At 42.9% G+C, this 13,481-nt stretch overlaps 1 protein-coding gene across 7 annotated transcripts in view; it reads left to right on the top strand.

The window, feature by feature from the left end:
* Positions 1-13,481, top strand: part of SEPTIN8 (septin 8) — a 113,245-nt gene that overhangs the window by 53,361 nt on the left and 46,403 nt on the right. For all 7 annotated transcript variants that reach the window (XR_012801754.1, XM_075601103.1, XM_075601102.1 and 4 more), the window contains exons 2-3: positions 8,106-8,220; positions 9,226-9,421. Coding sequence is in view for 6 of the 7 variants with exons in the window: in XM_075601103.1 (XP_075457218.1) it covers positions 8,106-8,220; positions 9,226-9,421 (311 nt within the window). In the remaining variant the exon portion in view is untranslated. The remainder of the gene's footprint in view (positions 1-8,105; positions 8,221-9,225; positions 9,422-13,481) is intronic.

Here is a 13,481-nt window from a genome sequence, read left to right on the forward strand (position 1 = left end):
GTGGACGCCCAAACTGGTTCACTCCAAAGATTCAAAGACCCTGAAATTGGCAAATTGAAGGCTTGAAAATAGGTGCGTCTCTTCCACAGACTTGGATTGATTTTCAAGGAGAGAGTCTGCATAGCTCCCTTTTGTGTTATCTTGGATACATACCCACCTACGTTTTTGATATTTTAAACCACCTGTCACATATGGCACACCAGTGAGCATGTGACATATCTGAGGAGGGCTAATACACCCAGCTACCTAGCTGACTCGCCTTCACCTGTGCACAAGTCCCTAGAATTAATAATATATATAAACCCGCAATCCGTTGCAATGTATATCTTTAATCTGCTTCCACCACCATAGAAATTATCAAAAATATTAATTTGCAGAGTCTCTGGTCCCTGTTTATTAAGAAAACTATGCACTTAACACAAACAAATCTGTTATAGCAAAATGTGTCCGACAATGTAATTTATTTATTTTTATTTTATTTATTTATAAAATATTTTACCAGGAAGTAATACATTGAGAGTAACCTCTCGTTTTCAAGTATGTCCTGGGCACAGAGTAAAACAAATAATACATGGTTACAAATTCAGTTACATAAATGAACAGGGTATACATTATATACAAGACATTGCGTGCACAGTTAAAGAAAATATATATTATGGGCGTATGAAACCGTTACAGACCAGATTAAAATGTGAGACAGCCTTAGATTTGAAAGAACTTAAACTGGTGGTGGATGTGAGAGTCTCTGGTAGGTTGTTCCAGTTTTGGGGTGCACGGTAGGAGAAGGAGGAACGTCCGGATACCTTGTTGAGCCATGGGGCCAGGACCAGTCTTTTGGAGTCTGATCTCAGGTGATAAGTGCTGCAAGTGGTAGGGGTGAAGAGCTTGTTCAGATAGCTGGGTAGCTTGCCCATGAAGAATTTAAAGGCAAGACTGGAAAGGTGAACTTTGCGCCTAGACTCTAGTGATGACCAATCTAGTTCTTTGAGCATATCGCAGTGATGTGTGTTGTAGTTGCATTGGAGAACAAAACGACAAATTGAATTGTAGAGGGTGTCAAGTTTGCTAAGGTGGGTTTGAAGTGCCGAGCCATATACTATGTCTCCATAGTCAATAATTGGCATTAGCATCTGCTGTGCGATACGCTTTCTGACCAGGAGACTTAGGGAGGATTTGTTCCTGTAAAGTACCCCTAGTTTGGCATAGGTCTTGGTTGTCAGGGTATCAATGTGCATCCCGAATGTTAAGTGGGAGTCAAACCATAAGCCCAGGTATTTAAACTAGTGACAGGGGTTAGGGTGGTGTTAGCGTTGGTTCTAATCAGGAGCTCAGTCACTGGAAGCTTTAAAAATTTAGTCTTGGACCCAAATACCATTGTTACAGTCTTGTCAGTGTTTAAAAACAGTTTGTTTTGGGAAATCCAGTTTTCGAGTCTCAAAAAGTCAGAATGAAGTATGTGTTTAAAAACAGTTTGTTTTGGGAAATCCAGTTTTCGAGTCTCAAAAAGTCAGAATGAAGTATGTGTTGAAGGTCAGAGAGGCTATGGCTGTGTGCATATAGGATTGTGTCGTCTGCTATTTACTCTCTACAAAGCGTGCAACCGTTCAAATCGGAGCCCAAAGAATTACTTATTAAAGTTTAGCTTTAATATACAAAAAGTACAGTGCTTAAGTTACAGAAAAAAGATTATTACAAGAAACACAGTATAAAATGCAGACTATTTCTTAGAATGCAGACTATTTCTTAGAATGAAAGAAATCAGAATTCCCTGTATTTTACCTATATGTAATAGGCTCTTCCAAGAGAGGTCACTGGCGTAGGAAAGATGAGAATTCACGTGTCTGATCCCAAAACACCACTGTAGAATTCTCATTCATACTGTAATTCACATGCATGACTTGTAGACTAAAGCCCTTTAATTGAAAACAACATATGTATCCACTTTTCTGTGTGTGCTCAACCCACCCCTTTACATCAATAGGCCCCATAACAGTTTTACGACTGAATAAACAAAAAACCTTTTGATGTTTAAACTTTGCCTCAATATATAAAAGACTTCATAACTGTTTCTGTAATACTTAGATAAGCGCCTTCTTCACTGTTGCGTCTTTGTTAATATTCAAGCCTGAATATGAAATATGACTACCTATCATCTATTTTTGCATGAGACATAGATATTGGAGATGATGCATAGAAAACCCTATATAGTATAATTTGAGTTGTGTAATTGCAACGGTTAGAAATATCGATTTTGTTGTTGTTGATTGCTGTCAGGCCCAGGATTCCATATTTAATAACTTTACCCAAACCTTTGGGCTGCCATGTTGGCCACACACACCTGATATTACACAGATCATTCAAAGAATGCCTTTCCAGGTACATTTAAATGGTTTTCGTTTATTCTAGTGTCAGGAGAGCCATATTTCAATCCACGCTCCCCCCCCCCCCCCACACCACATACAAAACCAGATGTCCTGGTCTAGTCAGGAGTTTAACCGGCCATAAAAACGTCTTGTATTTTTAAGACCATTTGTAACTAACATTAACCCCTCGTGTGCCAGATTTATTAAAATGCTTAATATCATGACGCCAACGGGAATACTGTATTATTATTATTTTTTTCTGTATAAAACTATGTAGCAACAATATGACCGACAGGGTAATTAATGTCCCATTACTTAATGGTTGCATTGCCTTTATAAAAGTACTGGTACTGGAAGATGGCACAGAGACAAACGCACCTTTTAACACAGAGACAAAGCTCTGCAGTCTTCTTCTTTTTTTTTTTTTTAAGTTGCTTGGCATATTTATCCTATTTAATAAACTAGATGTGAAATTCTATTTTTACTTTAAGATTCTTCGTGCTTTAAAACCAAAAAAGATGCACAAGTGTAGGTTTAACCGCTGCTCTTTTAGAGCCATCATGTGATAGTCTTGCAAGTCAAGGCTCTGCTACTTCAACCCGTTTGCTGCCAGGGAAGACTGCAGAGAAGTGCTCTGCAGTGTCCCACTGGCAGCGAACTGTCCAAGATGATTGCATTTAATACATGGCAATGAAAGCAACCCAAACACACAGCTGTTGCATACCTGTGCTATGTTTCGATGATCTGAACGCCTCTGCAACGCTGAATCGCTTTCTAATTCTTGTGTAGAAGCAAAGCACCCCTGCATATACCATATGCTTCAGTTCACGTCAGCGGCATACATTTTCACTTTGGTTTTGTCTTCCTGTTTCATTTCTTAGTCTGATGGTTAGAACGCAGTGCAGCTCCACTGCAAGCTGGGGTGTTATGTCAGTAAAAGGGCTTCAGAATATTCCAAACTTTGATGCACGGCACCTGCCTACTTACTGAATATTGTTTGAACTCCGATATATTTTGTAAAAGTTTATTGACTGTAAACCTGGGAGCAATAATGGCAAATAATCAACTGTTTGAGCTCCCGCCACCCTCCCTGGAAACCTTTCTTTATATGATATGAGTTATTAGACACTCTACCAGTTTATTAACGTTTTCAGTGCCAGAGGGTCCTGCCACCTACCTACCTACTGACACCATGGTGTCTCCTGAGCGATCACGCAATTGTTTCCGGTGATCAGAACGCTGCCTAGAAAGCGACCAAAAGGCCACGACGTGCAGCGTATGTCATTAAGGCCCTCGGGGTGACGTCAATCAGCGTTAAAGGAGTATTTTCTGAAATCCTTTTTTATTTTTTAAATATAGGTGTAAAGCAGAGGGTGTCTGGAGCTGAACCCAGTTAATTTCAGCTCGGAGGGCTTCCTGAGATATTTACTGGAGAAGCTCATGCTAGTTACTACCGGGCTGTTAAATGTCCAGTGGCACGCGGGTCCGTCGGAAACCGCGATGGACGACGTGACTTCCTATTGGCTCCCGTGCTGTGGGAGATTTGAACCGCCATATTGCGTAGCTGCTACCGTCGTGAGCTACGGAAGTATCTCTGGAAGGACGCGGTCCCGGGAGCTCAAATTACCAGGGTTCAGCTCTGGAGACCACCTGCTTTATACCCATCTAAAAAATACAAAAAAGCGCCGTAGTAGGAAACACCCCACAAAGTTGAATAAAGTTCCACTAAAGAACTGGTTGAAAATTTAAATTGCATTTCTGATTACCACTGAACGTTACATTCCCCGTTGCATATAACGCTATTATAACGATTGTTCGTAAATGCAACCCCAGGTTCCTATGATACTTTTTAAAATGTGACACTGTTGAAAGCAAAACGGCTTTCTATTATTTCATCGATTTAAATGTAGTGCCTTTTTGGCAGCATATTACAACGAGATGTCGAGTGCAACCAAATGTAAAATGGTCTGCATCACTAAAGTCAACAAGCCATGGACTCGTAATCCTTTTTTTATTATTATTTTATATGATCAGTAAGCACAGCGCTTTAATTTGTGTTTTTTCTTCTTCTTTGTACCGCTATGCAATATATGAACGATCGCTTGGCAAACAGTGAGATGGCAGCAGCATGGGGAGGGTACTGTAGTATGCGTGATTCTGCATTGATAATTATACCTCGCTGTACAATACAGATTTCATAAAAGTGAGCATCGAAATAAGGAACTTTGCTTTTAGGACGTTTTTGTTCCTCAAGTGTCATAAAAACACACTCCCTAATACACACTCGCATGGTGATGACTACATGCCATTATTTTTGTGTTAACCCCTTCAACACAAAATAACCAGCAACAAATTTGGGCGAGGATACATCCTTTAAAAAAAAAAAAATTTTTTGATGCTCTCTAGAAGGTTCTCAATAACAATAACAAGAACACTGTTGGGTTAGAACCCACTACTATAAAAATGTACACTAGTTCCATTGCAATTTTTTTTACAGCCCCTAAGTAACAGTTCTGTTGCGTCAGTACTTCAAAATGGAAAACCACCAACCATAGGGGACTTCATGATATAATTCCCCACAGGGGCTGCGCTTATAGTGCCTGCGACGGCGACAGCCTTTGGTTGAGCCACCTGTGCTGAAGCTGGGATATCCTGAAAACCTGACCTGTTGGTGGGGGCTTGAGGACTGGAGTTGAGCAGCCCTGGCCACCCATTAGAAAAAGCAATTGCCCACGACATACACGATGCATTATAAGGGCTTATGGCACGGTCCATGCAGTACTAGTGCGTCACTAAGGCAGTGCTTTGGTTAAGCATACCTTGAGTTACTGAACAAGTGTTAGCAGTATGAAGGTGTTATATGGCTTGCAATATATTTTTACTTTATGTTATATTCTTACTTTATAGTTTGGCCAACACATGTTGCTAAATGTGACAATGCTTTTAAATAACTGAATTTTTCTTTCTTATTATACGCATTCTGTGTTCAGCAGTGAACAGTCGTCTCTCTGTATGATAACCAATAAAAATAAGGCAAGCCTATTACATGCAGAGTATTTAGAGAGGGCTTGAAGTGCCATATTAACAGGCTTTTTCATGTATTTTCAGGTCTTGCTGTGTTTGTTTTATTCTAGCATACCTTGGGGACAAATCATTTTTGGATTGTATTATGCGAGGTGCTATTTTGAGATGAATAGCATAGCAGGATAAGAAAAATAATGTCGCTGCTTAAAGAGACCGCTTTGCATGGCACTAGTGCTACTTTCTCATATTTAAAAATATTCTGGAACAGTACATTTATCCCATGAGTTTGAGATGGCTTTGTTTCTGAATCCATCTTTTTTTTCTCTTTTTTTTTTCTTCGTATTTTACCTGGGGGCGGAATCCTGGGGCCTACATTTCCCCCCCCCCCCCTGTGCTTTGTGACGTGCCACTGACTGATCTGCCCCCCCCTGTGCTTTGTGACGCGCCACTGACTGACCTGCCCCCCCCTGTGCTTTGTGACGCGCCACTGACTGACCTGCCCCCCCCTGTGCTTTGTGACGCGCCACTGACTGACCTGCCCCCCCCCTGTGCTTTGTGACGCGCCACTGACTGACCTACCCCCCCTGTGTTTTGTGACGCGCCACTGACTGACCTGCCCCCCCTGTGCTTTGTGACGCGCCACTGACTGACCTGCCACCCCCTGTGCTTTGTGACGCGCCACTGACTGACCTGCCCCCCCTGTGCTTTGTGATGTGCCACTGACTGACCTGCCCCCCCTGTGCTTTGTGACGCGCCACTGACTGACCTGCCCCCCCTGTGCTTTGTGATGTGCCACTGACTGACCTGCCCCCCCTGTGCTTTGTGATGTGCCACTGACTGACCTGCCCCCCCTGTGCTTTGTGACGCGCCACTGACTGACCTGCCACCCCCTGTGCTTTGTGACGCGCCACTGACTGACCTGCCCCCCCTGTGCTTTGTGATGTGCCACTGACTGACCTGCCCCCCCTGTGCTTTGTGACGCGCCACTGACTGACCTGCCCCCCCGTGCTTTGTGACGTGCCACTGACTGACCTGCCCCCCCTGTGCTTTGTGACGCGCCACTGACTGACCTGCCCCCCCCTGTGCTTTGTGACGCGCCACTGACTGACCTGCCGACGCACCACTGACTAATCTGGGTGCCCCCCCTGCTCCGCAAAGTGCTGGCTCCTAAATATTTTATGATTGTCCACCCCCTCGATTTAGCCAAATGTGAGCTAAAGTTTAAGCCGAGTTTTTAAATATGAGCAACCTTGTGATCTGTTCAATTTGGTTTCTACACTTGTAGGGGGTTGTGAGACCCTTGTACTGTGTCTAGTGTAAAATCCTGTAGCAAATATTTGAAAAACTAGTAAGGTTTTTCTTAACCTGTCCTCTATACTGAAGCACTGGGCTTCACGTCGGCCCCTTACCAAAAATATTTACACTGAGGATGCGCTTGTTGTTAACTAAACTTTTCATGATGTCTACAATGAGTTTGACCTTTTCATGCTGTTGCTCTCTAGCTATACAGTATCTGCTGATATGTTTTACGGTTGTTTGGGGGAAATGATATCAAATGTTTGCTTTTTTTTCTCACGTGGAAGAAACTTGAGCTATGCATTTAAAACAGCGATACGGGTTAAATTTAAACAAAAAATAAAAAAATAAATATCATTTTTTTTTAATCACAGGATGGAAGCAGGGGGTCTCGGGAGCTGAACACCGTTAATTTAATTTCCGGGGACCCCTTACTTGCAGAGATCAGTGCTGCTGATATCTCTGCAAGCGGAGAAACTGTGATCCTGAATCTAATGGCGGCTTAAATGTCCCGCGCCCTGCGGACCAATAGGAAGCCGTGACATCATCTTGTACGGCTCCGCGTGACCTGGACCATTACGTTCTGCTGAGATACTGGCACCCATTACGGGGGTGCCTATCTCTGCAGGCAGGGGGTCCCCAGAGCTGAAATGAATGGGGTTCAGCTCCGGAGAACCCCTGCTTCAAACCTGTAATAAAAAAGTATATTAAAAAAGTGGCCCCGTATTGCTGTTTTAACCGGCATTGCTGTGATTTCTGCAGAGACCTGTATAGTAAGCACAGCAATCTGCATGTCTCGCATAGCTTTCCCGAGTCGGTCTCTGAGTATTAAATCTCGGAGGGTATATACATTGCAGATATTCAGAATCTGGTTGTGGACATGCAAATAATCATGCTCAAAATATCACTTATTTATTTATTTTTAGCTCCCAAAATTGCTCTAAACCCGCAATCTCGTTCAGCCTGATGCATTGCAGAGCAGGTGCAGCCACGGCTGAGAACAAGTCGACATCTCAAACGCTGCTAATTTGGGCTCGTCATTCTGAGCTTGATCACTTATTATTGTGCCTTGTGAGAAATGTATAACGTGCTACATATTTAACAGCGGCGCTTTAACTGGGGCTTTTCTGATCTACATTACACCTGATCTCTGCAGGTCTTTCCCTTTAAGATCACCACCAAGATCAGATTTTTCCTACTGATGTCTTTTCTGTAATTACCAGTATGTCTGGAATGCAGCATATCAAAACAGAACCAGGTCTCTGCCCAGGGAGGATATCAGTGCAGCAGCAGCAGCAGCAGCTAGTGCCTGTCTGTTCATCCCGGGAAGATGGTAACCTTTCCTAGGGCTCCACTATTTGTTTCCCCTTTGACATTGAGTACATTCCTAGTTATTTATTTTTGCTGCCTTTCCTCCTGCAGAACGAAGACAAACGCAGCCTCGCATTGGGCGGCCATGTGGGCTTCGACAGCCTTCCGGATCAGCTCGTTAGTAAATCTGTCACCCAGGGCTTCTGCTTTAACATCCTGTGCGTGGGTAAGTTGCGTTCAGTGTGTGATATAACACGTTCCAACCTTTCTTTTTTTAAGTCTTTACAATGCAAAGTGTTCTGGCGCCTTTCTGCAGTGACAGTTGCTGTATATTCTAGCACAAGTAAAATATGAACCCCACTTCCTGGAAACTGAAACAAATGCTGCTTTGAAGAGTGATCCTAAGTATCTCTGTACGCATCCAACATTGATTTCCTCATCTCACTACTGCAAAACGGAGAACCTGGCAAAATGTACCATCCTAATTCTGTAGGGTGATTCACTTACCCACTGTGCGAGATTATCGATCTGTGTTTTAATTGGTTTTGAAAGGGCTAAAGCAATGTTATGGGGTCACCTGCTGTGGCTGATGCTCAGATCTTGAAAACAAGGGTTGGAAGAGTATAGTCATACTCTGTATTGCTTCTTCATTGTGTTCTGGCCATTATCCGAGGTAGATGTTGTGAACATGGTCCTCTGCATTCAGCAGATGTAAGCGTGGACCTTTCCCAAGACACATCCCATATGTTGGCAAACGCCTGCTTGTTACATGGTTAGGAATGATGGCGCTGTCACAAGTCTTCCGTGTGACTCCTATTTGATGGAACTTCACATTCCTCCCTGGGGATTTTCATGCCTGTTTGGCATGTAGTACATATCTTTACTTCTCTGAGAGATGTTATGCAACTCCCTTGGGTGCAAACAGATCCTCGCACATCTTTGGAGATTTGCCGCTGAAGTGTTGCCACTAACGTTTTGTAATGTTGATTAACATCACGTTCTGGAATTGGTCCTAGAGAACCCTTGCTGTGGGTATTTATGAGTGCTAGATGTGGCACGTTTGTAAGAATATTTGGGTTAACCAAATTCTTTACTACTGTTGACTTGTGGCTATAATAGTGTGAGGGTCCTGGTGATTACAATAGTCTTTTCGGGCAATTTCAATCACATTACACATTCAGATAAGCATGTGTTTGTGTGTAATAAGGGGACACCTCGCTTTGTCTGCTAGGTGAAACCGGCATCGGGAAGTCTACGCTAATGAATACACTATTTAACACGACTTTCGAGACGGAAGAGGCCAGCCACTATGAGAAGAGCGTTCGTCTGCGACCACGTACATATGAACTGCAGGAGAGCAGTGTGCACCTGAAGCTGACCATCGTGGATACAGTAGGATTTGGAGACCAAATCAACAAAGATGACAGGCAAGTCTCATGATTTTCTTAATTGGGTTTTGTCTGATTATTTTAAGTGTACCTCTTACAGCCCTGTGTTAAAGTGAATTTACTGAGGATTAATTCATTATATAATTACCTATATTTCAACTGCACTTATTGATACTATGAGGTTTCTATATCCATGTATCTATATATCTGATTGTGCTGAAATCTTCCATTGAGTTAGAACACAGTATATTACTATAGTTTGAATCTCAATACCTTCTTTTTTTATTACGGCTCTATATTTTGTAGTTCTGATGAATATTTTTAGCTGATGAAAATTAGTACTACACTTCGTAAATTGCACATTTCAATTTGCTGCCACAGAACCACAGAAGAGGCTAATTTCATAGAAAGTACATAATTTCTCTAGTGTGCAGAATAAACATAATCCTTCGATCGACCTTAGAATATATGCACCTCCTATAACACCAAACTTTCTTTTGAATGGGTCGGTTCAGCTACTTAAAGCAGTAGAACATGTTGTTTTTTTTATTATAGGGTAGAGCCGGTAGCAGCTCCGCAGGTTTAAATCTCCCGGTCACGCAGCCAATAGGAAGCTGCAAAGGATGACGTCACGGCTTCCTATTGGTCCACGTGACGCAGGACATTTAAGCCGCCATTATGTTCCCTACATAAAGTAAAGCCGGAGCTGCTACCGGCCACCCCTATGGAGGGAAGTATCTCCAGAACAGGGGGTCCCTGGAGTTGAAATGAACGCAGTTAAGCTCGGGAGACCCTCTGCTTCAAACCTATTTATTAAAAAAAAAGGAAAGCGGGATAGCCGCTTTTACAGTCGTACATCATTTATGTCCATGTCAAGGCACAACAAAGTTGTGTGTACAGTGCATATATAGTTCTGGTTGTAGCTTTTGCCTGCTTTGATATTGATCGTTTTCATACAAGTTTTGTCTTTGCAACGGCAAGGTGGTGTTTTCTGCATTCTCTCGTAAAAAGTATTCAAACAAATCTACCGCTCTGATCCATGTAGTTAGTTACAGTACATAAGAGATGAGGTTAAAAAAAACTTGTCCATCATGAAGTTCAACCTATGTTACATTTCAGATCCTACATTTTTTGAAGTGCAATTTGCCCACTCCCAGGGATTTATTTTTCCGGAGATGATACTGTATTTGCAAAAGCCCACTTTTCCAAAGAGATACTCGGTGAAGTGTTCACACACCTCGACCCGATGCCTTAAGCCAGACAGGGTTTTGGGGGCAACTGAGCAGTATTCATTTCTGACATAAATTGGGTGCATTCAGCAGTGTACAAGTGCAGTGGTTATTCTTAAAATCTGGTGTGGGTATGGTTTCTGAGGAGAGGGTTGAAAACATTTGGCTCCGGGTAAACCCATTCATTCTGAGATGGGTACAAATAAAAATGTAGGGGGTATTTAAAAATATGGTTGGAAGGGGAAATAGATATATGGAATAGATATATTGATATATAAATATAATATATATTTTTTCTCTGTATGTATATTGCCAGCAATGTTGCAAGTGCAGTACATAGAATTTTGCATGCACAATGAATCCCTGTACAGATGAGCTTACAGTCTGATCTTGGCACCTGAGGCACAGGGAGATAACGTTACTTGCCCAAGGTCACAAGAAGCTGACACTGGGATTTGAACTGGGTTCAATCGCTTGAGGTAAGGTGGCAAATGCAATATTCATAATCCTAACCCAGGGGTGCTCTACTCCCATGCGCGATCAGAGCTTACAAACGCCGATCGCGCATGCGCAGTTCACAAGTGCCGATCGCGCATGCGCAGTTCACAAGTGCCGATCGCGCATGAGCCCGAGCAGCCAGCAAGTGCCGATCGTACATGCACGGCCAGCAGGATTGAAGATCTATATCTATCCCATGCTTCCTTCTACCACTGCGAATAATTACAAGCACTTTATTTCCCAAGCCCTTCACACCAATGATCACCCATGTTGTTCATGTTTTAAACTGACCCCTATTACCCTTTGTAACACTTCAGCAGCAAAGTGCTACTCCGTAGTGCACTTACCATGCTGTAGAGCCGCAATTGCCTCATCTAAGGGAATGTGCCATAATGGGCCATACGTACGAAGCGGTGTTATTCCATATGAACACTTCTGAGGCGGGAAGACCCCGTATTTACTACGCCATGCTGGAAGGGGTTTTATGCAGTAGGACGGATTGTAAAATATTTCCCATACTCCTTGGTTATAATTCGGGTGACCTTATTGGTCCCGGCAAAAAACGGGACAAATATCACGCAGCGCCGACTGCACATGCGCGATTGGCATTTGCCCGCTGCCGCTGCGCATGCTTGATCTGCACTTGCGGAACGCGCACGGGCAATCAGAACTTGCAAACGCCAATCACAAGTGCCGAGCGCGCATGAGCCCGAGCAGCCGGCAAGTCCCGATTGCACATGCACAGCCAGCAGGATTTAAAAAAAAAAAAAAAAATGGGACAGCACCCCAAAAAGTTGGGACAGAACCCTAAAAACCGGGACTGTCCAGGCTAAACCTAGACATCTGGTCGCCCTAGTTATAATAGTTCTGTTAGGTGTCCGTGTTCCGTATGGAGGATTTTTCAATCCCACGTACATAACTTGAAGACATTACAATAGATTTGTTGGTGCCATGGGCACGAGGAATTGCAGGGACTTGCCCAGTGACATAAGGAGCCGACACACAGATTCCTGATGTATTGGCCACTTTAAAACCACAAACACTCATTTTATACTATTCCTTTAAAACCCAACAATCACACTCATAAACAGACAGGTTTCAATCACTGCATGCAACATGCTTGTTGAAATGTTACAGCAAGAAACCATATGGTTAATTAAACCGTATCGGGGACTGCAGCTTTATATTTCCAGACTTTACACCTGAGAGCCTGTTTAACTTGTCAGACGTATAAAACCAGGTAACGCAAGCAAATAAAACCTTGTTTTTCTGTTCCATGGCACAGCCTATAATTAAAGTAATTGAGGTGATTGCTCACTTCTGCTGTCTGAGGAAGCTTTTCCAGAAATATTTGCACTGTCTGAGACAGAACAGCTGCCTCTTGCTTTTAGGGAGACATAAATCAGAGAAGAAGTGTAGCACCTGCTTTCCAGCAAGTTTTGGCAATGGTATGATGTGTATGTAGGGTTTGTGTTAATACCTAGCACAGGGCTGCCACCAAATGTATTTTTTTCTCTCCTGCTTTGGACTTTGAAAACTCCTTTAAAAATCCGTAAAACCAACGTAAATCACACACTACGTTTTCCAACACACTACTAGCCAAAGTGATTTGTGTCCTCACAAGTATATTAAGTATATTCGTAGCCAACTTGCCTTTGCTCAAGGTGGGGGGGAAGGAGAGGGGGGTGCCTTTTAACCATGAATCTTTTTTTTTTTTTTTTTAAAGGTATCAATCCGCTACATTTAACTAATAAAACACACTGCTATCTTTAGTTGTGTCCCAAGATGGACTGTCTCATTTTAAACATGCAGTTTCTGGTTTGAGGCCCCAAAAATGTTTTATAAACAATTTAAAGCGGCCATCCCAGCTGCGTGTGTGTGTATACAGCTGAACCTAACGCGGGATCGAGACTGCGTTATAACCGGGATCGCGTTAAAATGTTGGCGCGCTGTGTTTGATGTTGTGTGAATGACTGTGTGAATGTTTTAAAATGGGACGGGTAACCTTTTAATTTTTCCTCCAGTTCAGAGTAAATGTGTACTTCAGTATTAGTTGATACCTCTTTTATTTGGACTAACCATTCATATTATAGGACAAGCTTTCGAGAGTTCCTCTTCCCTCCTCAGGTCAGGCATTCTACTTCATTCTTTTTCTTCTGTACCTTAAACACCTGCTCTAACCTGTCCCCTGCCACAGGAGCCTGGAGAGCCTTGTCACGCCTCACTGTAAGGGGGTTAACTAGATCAGGGTGGTGAGGATGGGGGGGGGAGGATCAACTCCAGTCCTCAAGACCGGCCAACAGGTCAGGTTTTCAGGCTATCCCTGTTTCAGCACATGTGGCTCAGTTGAAGACTGTCCCTGTGCTGAAGCA

This window comes from Ascaphus truei, chromosome 5, assembly GCF_040206685.1.
Source record: "Ascaphus truei isolate aAscTru1 chromosome 5, aAscTru1.hap1, whole genome shotgun sequence".
Lineage (NCBI taxonomy): Eukaryota > Metazoa > Chordata > Amphibia > Anura > Ascaphidae > Ascaphus > Ascaphus truei.